The sequence below is a fragment of the Temnothorax nylanderi genome, unplaced genomic scaffold (assembly GCF_030848795.1).
Source record: "Temnothorax nylanderi isolate EJ_2023f unplaced genomic scaffold, tnyl_v1.0 TNYL_tig0039_pilon, whole genome shotgun sequence".
Lineage (NCBI taxonomy): Eukaryota > Metazoa > Arthropoda > Insecta > Hymenoptera > Formicidae > Temnothorax > Temnothorax nylanderi.
In genome coordinates, this window is record NW_027249101.1 from 514,679 (window position 1) to 524,929 (window position 10,251).

Below are 10,251 nucleotides of genomic sequence, written 5' to 3' on the forward strand. Positions count from 1 at the left end.
GTGGAATGTTTAGAATCGCCAGGTAAGAAAATAAATGTAAGAGTAAAAAAATAAATGTTTGGAAATAAAATCGTACTGATTTATCTCAAACAATAAATGTATAGAAAAATTCTATAATTCTGACAAATAAATTATTTATAGCTACCGGATTGAACAAGCAATGACGATTAATAATTTACAAAATATATTCGAGAACGATATTGTGACTTATAAAGGAATAATTTATGCCGTGGACGTACATCGCAAAGCTATGGAGTTGGTATTTATTTGATAATGCTTGTAATAGTAGATATAATAACATTTTCTTATATTTGAAGGTTATGCAAATATTTAATATCCAGTTTTGAGGGATCGTTCTTCTTTTTAATAGCGGTTGGTGTGTTTAGTTTAAGCCTCAATCTTTGCCGAGTGAGTTTTAATTCGTTTGGATATATTCTGAACAAATAATATGTAACACGTTATAATATTTGGATTCAATATCATATGATTTGTGAAAATCAATTCCGGATGATAAGCTTCCTAATAGTGTGTAGTTGTTTAGCCAACTTTGATCGCATATAACTAAAAAGTTATTGTAATCAATTCTTATTAATATTGTCGATTAATTGATACCTAAGATACGCTATTAAAGTACATATTGTAGGTATACATGGTAATTATGAGATATCCTATACACCATATAACATTGATCGTAACTACACTGTTTTAGATCTTTCAGATTGTATCGGTTAGAAACGATAAAGACAACATCGAGAATCTATACGCTGATAAAGAGCAATTCGTATTACACATTATAGTTACAATTGTCACTCTCATATACATGTTTCTAGCGAACTATGCCGGGCAAGAAATCACGGATTACAATAATCACATATTTTCTACTGTGTAAGAGTTTAATATACTCACCAACAGTATGTTAGTAACCACTGCTAGTGGAAATGGAGACTTATATAGCTTAAAAAGCTTATAAGTTTAAGATTGAGATATGCTATATTTTTCTACACTTCTCTAGTCATCAACTTGTCTCGTCATTTAATTGTTTGTAGATATAATGTTCGTTGGTATAGAGCACCGTTACACATACAAAAGCTGATATTATTTCTGTTACAAATGGGCAGTAAAGCTTTCGGCCTGAATGTGGGCGGATTGTTTGTAGCATCTCTAAATTGCTTCGCATCAGTAAAAAATATATTATTTATTATAAAATATATAGAATGTATCATATATGAAATGCACAGCATATAATAACAGAGAACGCAATTCATTGCAGTTAATAAGTGCATCGATATCTTACTTCACCGTCATATATTCTACACAGCAATGACGTGAAGATATATATTACTAATACTCTATTAGATTAATAATACTATTAGAGTTAAATAGATAAGCATGAAAACAAGTGTTCAATTTTATCGCGTTTAGTTAACGGTTTTATAAGATTATCGAAGATGTAATGCTTTTGTTTGTATTTAAGTCGCTGCTTGTAACATAAGCAAAAAAAAAGAAAGTTAGTTAACTTTCGTGTATATAAAATCAATTATTTTACTGAAAATAATTATAAGATATGTATAACACTATAAGATATGTATATCATGTATAAATATACGAGTATGAATGGAAAATATATCGTACAGCTTCATATAAAGATAGATAATACTATTTCTTTGATAATAGCACTAATCGTATTTATCTATACCTTGCATTAAATTTTTGGAGATCGGCAAATTTACACAATATATGTTATTTATATCCTAAAAAAGATCTTATTTTTAAATGTTTTAAATACCTCTTTCACAGTATAAGAAACTTGAGCAATAATAATATTGATTCGAATTAATAATTCGAATAATAAAACTGTTGTCTACTTCTACTAAAAAGGTTGTTGGACCAGGAGTGAATAATAACATATCAGGCAGACAAAAGAGAACTGGCAAACATAAGAGTCAGCAGAAATTACAACCAAAGATTTCATCCGAACCAAATGTGCACAAGTTCGATAATGCTGCAAATGGTTTAGATGCACAAAGCACCGTTAAGTACAAAAGTCAAGAGATTCAGACTTTAGATACAGATCAATTGGAAAGTATATATTCTGAAGGTGTTATTCGGTAAGTGTATTTGAAACATATATAGATTTAATGCTAAAAAATACCAATGATATTATAATACATGTTGAGTAGATAAAACTAAAATAAAACTAAAAAATAAAAAAGATCTTAGAAATATAATTGTCGACACTTTTGATTAATTTCTATGTGCTTATTTTTTCTTTGATTTAAGAGTTTCGCTTTTTTTATATAATTATAGCGTTTACTTTTCACTTTAAACAAGTTTAATTGATTAATCTTCTATAATTTAATTACTAGTATTATTTAATTTCTTAATTTAATAATGTTAACAATAGAATTAGTTAACAAATAAGATTTTATCTATGAACCATTTTTTTCTTGACTGATTTTTGTCAATAGATATCCATCAAAGAACATTACAAGGCATGAAACAGCGAACAATGGCGATTTAAATAAGCAAGAGGAGAAGACTTCGAGGAAACAATCTGATTCTCCTACAGACAGAGGTGATATGCATGGTCCCGAAGACTTGCAGAAAATCGATTTACGAAAATCCGTGTCGCCGACATCTAAAGAGGAGATCGATTTTATCAAATATAAGGAAAGTGTTTTTATTTTCCCTCTACGTATCCTACGAACGGAGATATTGCGATATGAAGTCCGAAATGTAAATATAAAATATATCGTACAGATATAAGGCATGTTGAACACATATGGATGTAAGATTTTGAGAAATAAAATTTAGAAAACACACAAATGTACACAAAATAGAGATATTTTCACTGAAACATTTCATGATATTTACCAACAATGTATATTCATAATCATTACGTCGAGGTATCGAGCTAAGATCCTTCTTCAAGAATCAAACGTCACTTAAGACAGCACACACCAGAAAGAAGAACGTTAAAATAAAATATATTACGCTGGAAGGGGTCGAACCGCACTTGCACAGTCAACTGTCGCACAAGTCCCTCAACAAAACACTTGCTGATGGAAACATCTGTTACTTTATTGTCACATAAAAACCGATCACTTAACTATACATCCTTTCTAAAATAAAAATGTAAATGGCCAAATATATTGATTTCACGGCGGTGTTTCGTTCACTATGCACTGCATGTCAATAAAATTAGGCAACTCAGCTGAATATTTAAATAAAAAAAGAAACAAAACTATAGAATATTCAATCGGCAAACAAAAGTAAGAAAACGCCATTTAGGAAATACAAATATACTCGAATCAAAGATATTTTCAAGAAGGAATTATATGTAACATTTATCAGCAATATACATTGACAACCGTTACGTTGACATTTCAAGTGCAAGTTGTACCATTGCGAAGAAATAACCGTAACTCAAGACAGCACGCACTAGAATGAGGAACGTTACAGTATAACGCGCTGGAAGGGGTGGAGCGTTTCCACGCATCTGCGCAGTCCGCTGTCACGCAACCCTCTTCACGAAGTATTTCTTTATGGGAAATAAACATCTGTTATTATTATTACGTTGCTGGCATATTCAAAATCGATAACATTAATATCCACAATCAACATTATAGACATAAATTATGAAATTTGCGTTGAAATTTATATCAGAAAATATAAGATGTGAAATATTCAATCGACCAACGAAAAGAGTAGGGGAACGCATGCTCACTGATGTCTCCAGTCTTCGCAGTAATACTTAGAAGCTCACAGAGAAATGATACATCTAGGAGCTCGATATTACAGTCTCAATAGACTTCTATTGCTTGCTGTTGGTTTATGGCCCTATCAGCAATCCAAATTTACTCAATTTCAGTTTATTTTTTTCTCTGCTATTGTGTCAGCAGGTATTATATTTCAGGTAAGACAAGAATATTGTAATATTATTATAAAATTAATTTTTTTACTGTGACAATTTTTCACTGCTGAATAATCATACTATTATATAAAACCCGACTGTTTGTCCGTCCGTCCGTCTGTCCGCGAACTACTCATTCGTTAGTGGAACGAATTTTTACCAAAAGTATATGAAACAGGGGTAGAATTTTCCGGGGAGTGCCATGACGTGTATAGTTTTTCGTTACCGATTTTCTGGAAACCGGTTTTTCTAATTTCTTCAATTTTCGGGAAATAACTGACCGAATCTCATTCGTTAGTGGACCGAATTTTTACCAAAAGTATATGAAATAGGGGTAGAATTTTCCGGGGAGTGCCATGATGTGTATAGTTCTGTTACCGATTTTCTGGAAACCGGTTTTTCTAATTCTTCTAATTTTTCGGGAAATAATTGACCGAATCTCAAAGAATTATAGTCAAACAGGGGTAGAATTTTCCGGGGATTGCCATAAAGTATATAATTTTTCGTTTCCGATCTTTTTGGAAACCGGTTCAGAAATTTTTACAAAATTTTCGGGAAATAATTGACCAAATCTTAAAAAATTATATATGAAATAAGGGTAGAAAGAACTAAAGAATGTAGTAGAATTAGAAAAATTGCTAATAATAAAGGGGTTTCCGATTTCTATTAAAAAAAATGTACGTGATTGCTCCAATTTCCGCAAATTTTGAGATATCAAGCTGAATTTTTTTTTATGGATAATTTTTCGTTACCGATTTTTTGGAAACCGGTTTCAAATTTTTCAAATTTTTTGAGAAATAAGTATTAATGGACCGATTTTCTTGAAACCAGTGCCAAAATTTTTTCAATTTCTGGAGGATAAGTTTAATTTTTCATTAATAAATAATTTTTCATTAATGGATCGATTTTCTTGAAACCGGTGCCAAAATTTTTCTAATTTTTTGTTGATGATTTTGATGAAACTGGTACCGCAAATTTTAAGATATTAAGCTGAATTTTTTTTACGGATAATTTTTATGGATATTTTTATGGATAACTTTTATGGATAATTTTTATGGATAATTTTTCGTTACCGATTTTTTGGAAACCGGTTTCGAAATTTTTCTAATTTTTCGAGAAATAATAAATATTAATGGACCGATTTTCTCGAAACCAGTGCCAAAATTTTTTTAATTTTTGGAGGATAAGTTTAATTTTTCATTAATGGATAATTTTTCAGAGGGTGAAAGCGCGCAAAGCGCGGGCGAAAAAAAAGATTAAATGTATTAATATTAGAACAGAAAGACAGCAAATGTAAAACTAAACCCGGCAGAATTTTTAAACAAAATAGAAAAAAGGACAAACAGAAAGAAAATGAAAGAGAGTCAATGGCGGGCGAAGGGTGAAAACGCGCGAGGCGCGAGCAAAAATAAAATTTAAAGACTTCAATATAGAGGATTACATTTTTGAAATATTTGACAATATGCTAATCTGCATCTATAATATTATCCATTAGTTATTATTTATTAAAAAAGAATTCGAAGATGTAGGTTAGAGTTTGAGGAGAAAGAATATCAAATTTGGTGCTCCTAATTAATGGATAAGTTTTTCTTCAAAGCGGTGCCAAAATTTTCTAATTTTTTGTTGATGATTTTGTTGATGAAACTGGTTACAAAAGATTACTAATTTTATGGGGATGGCTACTATGGGGTTGAAAGTTGGGTTTCATGGGGTTCTATTGGTGCTCCTAATTAATGGGTGAGTTTGGGGAGAGGGGAATAGATCTCTTGAGCCCGCGCCATGCGCGGGCGAAAAATCTAGTATTAATCTATATTTTGCAATTTGATTTTTGTATCAAATTAAAATACTACAAGATGCGCTATGCGCATGCAATTCATTCTTTAACACTATATGCATGTGCCTGTATCCTGTATTAAAACTTTTATGTATAAAATAGTATAAATTATTAGGATAAATAATACAAACAAAATACATAGTGATTTATTTAAATAAAAAATATATATATAATTGCGCATTGCAAATTGTATATTTTTCCTTAATTGTAATTAGAGAAACTGTCTTTATATCAAATAAACCAAAATAAGTTTAACATTATGATATGTATATGTATATACAATTAAAATTGGAAATTTACTTTTTTATAAAAATTCATTTATTATCCTCTGACGCATTTTGTTGTGATAATATCGTGATATGTGCACCAGATAGGAACAACTTGTTTGACAAAAATATGGTCAAAATATTCTTCGCGCGGATAGTTACTCTCATTATCTGAAGTAATTAAAGTGAGAGAATCTATCATATCGTGGATGAACGGCAATGATAAATTTTTAAAACTGACATTTTGTTGCGCATCCGTATAGACTGTATCAGTTTAGATAGACAGATTGCACTGTTGCATATATATCAAAATTTTGATATAATAATAGGCAAAGGCGCATTATCGTATCATGAAATTAATACGCAACGATCATATGATGCAAATATGCATCGTAATGATATGACGTAAATATGCAAAAAGTATATATCTGCCTGTACATACCTTTTTCAAGAATTGATATATTGTCTTATTAATTAATAGTATTTAACAGATACTTATACGCAAATTTCTGTAAAACTATCTCTATTTGCAGCTGACACCATTAATAGTATTAAAATGTACCTCGGACCTTGTTACCAAAGTGTTGTCTACCGTATCTTTCTTTACAATATTTATAATAAAATATAACGCATTCCGTCTTAACATTGAAGTTGTAAGTTAATGGCTTACAGAGCATCCGTTAAATAGGATTAACTTGTCTGTCAAATATATTTTTATAGCAAAAAGTATTTTAATATTTACGACGATAGTAATACAGAAAGATAATAAAAAATGACAGGTGAAAAAGTTATTGATGGAGATTCAACATATACTTAACCAATTAAGGAATAAAAACGAAATTGCTATTGCAAAAAAATATAGTTGTATCGCTAATCGTTACACGATTACGTTTACGGGTAAGGCAATGTTTATTGATTTTTGCATGTAATCATATTTTCGATTTAATATCTAACAATAAACTGTCAAGTGGAGTGAAATCGACTTTAGCATATTATAACTTTCATACATACATACATTTATATATGATTTATTTTATTGCATGGGCCTATTAAAGCATTAATATCACGTATTTGCATTAAATGGCAAATGTGCTTATAAATTGAATAAAACAGAAAAATAGCTATCAATTTTGCAATAAAATTTGATTTTATTAGAAGATATTTCATGCCGTACACACATGTGTACGGTATACATAAAATAATTTTATAATATTACACCCTACAAATGACAATTTATTTACGTTTTTTAGCACTTGTAGCTTGTGGAATATTTGTTAGTATTATAGTTCAATTTTGGTCGAATTTAATTAATATTGATGTACCGATGAATATATCTCACCAACAGTCACGTCATTTATTCATTATAACGGAGTATTTCATCGATCAAGAGAAGTATTTCTATTTGATTTTGTTCCATATGTACGTAGCTTTTTCCATCGGAGCGACTGTAATGGTAGCAATAGGTACAATGCTTATTACGTATGCTCAACATACCTGTGGAATGTTCAGAATTGCTAGGTAGGAGTATAGACGTAAAAATTACCATATTATATAACGGTCCAATAATAACACAAGTCAACATGAATTTTGCGTTTGAAATTAGGGTATGCAATTACGATAGGTTTATCGACAGTCATCCGAAAAAAATTTATATTTCATAAAAAAGTTTGCTTTTGTAGCCAGGAGAACGTTTGTACGATATTTTAAAAAATCTATGATTTTAATTTTTATCTGTTAAAAAACCAAAACAAATATATTTGTATATTATTTTGGATAAAGTTCCGAAAAGCCCATACCTCCGATCGTTCTGAAATTATGTATACTATTATATTTTGATATGCTAATTATGAATATGTCAATGAAAATTGGCGCAAAGGTCATTTTCTAGGTAAAAATTTAAAAAAAATTTTTTTGCATATTTTTTAATTATCTAAATAAATATACATTTTAGAACAAAAAGTTTCAAATAAAAATTGTATATCTCTTAAAAACGCAACTTTTATATTTTATACGCTATTACTGTAAAAGCAGTACTTAACGAGAAAAATATAATGTAAGAAAAAACGTTTTTCTCGTTAAGATTTATTCAAGTATTTCTAAATAATATGAAACAAACCTAGGAGTGTAGGCGGGGGGGGTTTCGCCCCCCCCCCGCACCCCCCTCATGCACCTGGCGGTGTGGGTTGGGTTGATGGGGGGGCAGGGGGGGGCTTCGCCCCCCCCCCCGCAACCCCCCCCCATGAACACGCCTTCGGCGTGCCCGTTTAGGAAATGTATTTCGCTTTAAGCGTGAGCGGGGGGGGGCTTCGCCCCCCCCTGCACCCCCCCCCATGCCTTAATAACTTTTTGTTATCTCGTTTTTTCTTACATTATATTTTTCTCATTAAGTACTGCTTTTACAGTAATAGCGTATAGAATATAAAAGTTGCGTTTTTAAGAGATATACAATTTTTATTTGAAACTTTTTGTTCTAAAATGTATATTTATTTAGATAATTAAAAAATATGCAAAAAATTTTTTTTTTAATTTTTACCTAGAAAATGACCTTTGCGCCAATTTTCATTGACATATTCATAATTAGCATATCAAAATATAATAGTATACAAAATTTCAGAACAATCGGAGGTATGGGCTTTTCGGAACTTTATCCAAAATAATATACAAATATATTTGTTTTGGTTTTTTAACAGATACAAATTAAAATCATAGATTTTTTAAAATATCGTACAAACGTTCTCCTGGCTACAAAAGCAAACTTTTTTATGAAATATAAATTTTTTTTGGATGACTGTTGATAAACCTATCGTAATTGGATACCCTAATTTCAAACGCAAAATTCATGTTGACTTGTGTTAGTTACTGTTTCTATAAAAACACAAAAATCTGTATTATTAGTATTACCACTACAAAAACAAACTTTAAAGAGGATATTGATTTTTTTCCTTTATTTTGGTGCATGATGAATAGGAAAATCATGAAATAAATCCAAGGACAAGAAAAAAATTTTTTTTTTGTAGAGTTGTGTAATTAGGACTGTTATACAAGTTATACACAAAAGTGTTATCTTTATATGTATAACATGGTAAAAAAATTTTTGGTAAAAGTTTGTTTTTAGCTGAAGAATTGTGTCATTTAATAAATTGCTATATAATTGCGACACGACATTTGTAGCTATCGTATTGAACATGCAATGAGTATCGACATTTTACAAAACATTACGCTAAAAAATAAGATTCTGATGATGACCGAGGGCATAATTTATGCGGTCGACATTCACCGGCAAGCTATGAAGTTTGTATTTACGTCGACAATATTCGTGCAATACCTACGTTTAATAATATCTTTTTGTTTTGGAAGACTGTCTAGTGATTTGTTGTCCGCATTCGAGATAATGATGGTCTGCTTAATAACGTGTGGAGTGGTTTGTGTGAGCATCAACCTATTTCAAGTATGTTTTTGAATTTGTATAATAATGTATGAGAGCTGTCCCGAAGTTATTCATATTAATAATAATACTGCCCAATAAATGTGTCAAGAAAATGATTCCAAAGATTTTTCAGATTGCATCATCTGGAAATAATGTTGAGGAATTGTTCTTTCCGTTTATGTTTCTATTTGCAAGTGTCATGTATATGTTTATAGCCAACTATATCGGGCAGAATGTAACGGATCACAATAATTATGTATTTTCTACTGCGTGAGAAACATTTCATGAAATAGTATATATGAAAGTTCATCTTTTAAGAGTTTTCATCAATAAAAATTAATTAATATTACTGTAAAATAAATCGGCGTAAACACTGAAGTTAACTAATAGAGATTTGTCTCAATTTTTCATTCATTATGCATATATTTTATAGGTACAATGTGCAGTGGTATAGAGCTCCAATACACATACAGAAGATGATATTGTTCCTGTTACAAAGACAAACTAAGGAGTTTACTTTGAGTGTTGGTAAATTATTTCATGCATCTATGGAATGTTTTGCCACGGTAAGATATAAAATATCTCAAAAGAGTATCATATTAAAAATAAATGTTATTAAAGGAAACATTTTTAATTATAGCTGGTTAAGACTTCGGTATCTTACTTTACCGTCATATATTCTACACGATGACGAAGCAAGTATGAATTTAATAACAGTATAGTGAAAATATAATTAATGAAAAAGCAATAGTATTCATGCTTAGAAAATAGAAATATTAATTTTTGTTAAAAATGCGCAGATATTTATGTA

At 30.1% G+C, this 10,251-nt stretch overlaps 1 protein-coding gene across 1 annotated transcript; it reads left to right on the forward strand.

Annotated features, from left to right (window-relative positions):
* Positions 1-3,705: 3,705 nt before the first annotated feature.
* On the forward strand, positions 3,706-10,169 carry LOC139771404 (uncharacterized). Its single transcript, XM_071704134.1, has 9 exons — positions 3,706-3,916; positions 6,547-6,666; positions 6,793-6,910; positions 7,264-7,531; positions 9,185-9,304; positions 9,371-9,461; positions 9,565-9,710; positions 9,874-10,006; positions 10,081-10,169. Exons 1-9 carry the CDS (start codon positions 3,773-3,775, stop codon positions 10,129-10,131), a joined length of 1,191 nt encoding a protein of 396 aa, XP_071560235.1. The 5' UTR covers positions 3,706-3,772; the 3' UTR covers positions 10,132-10,169.
* Positions 10,170-10,251: the final 82 nt, after the last annotated feature.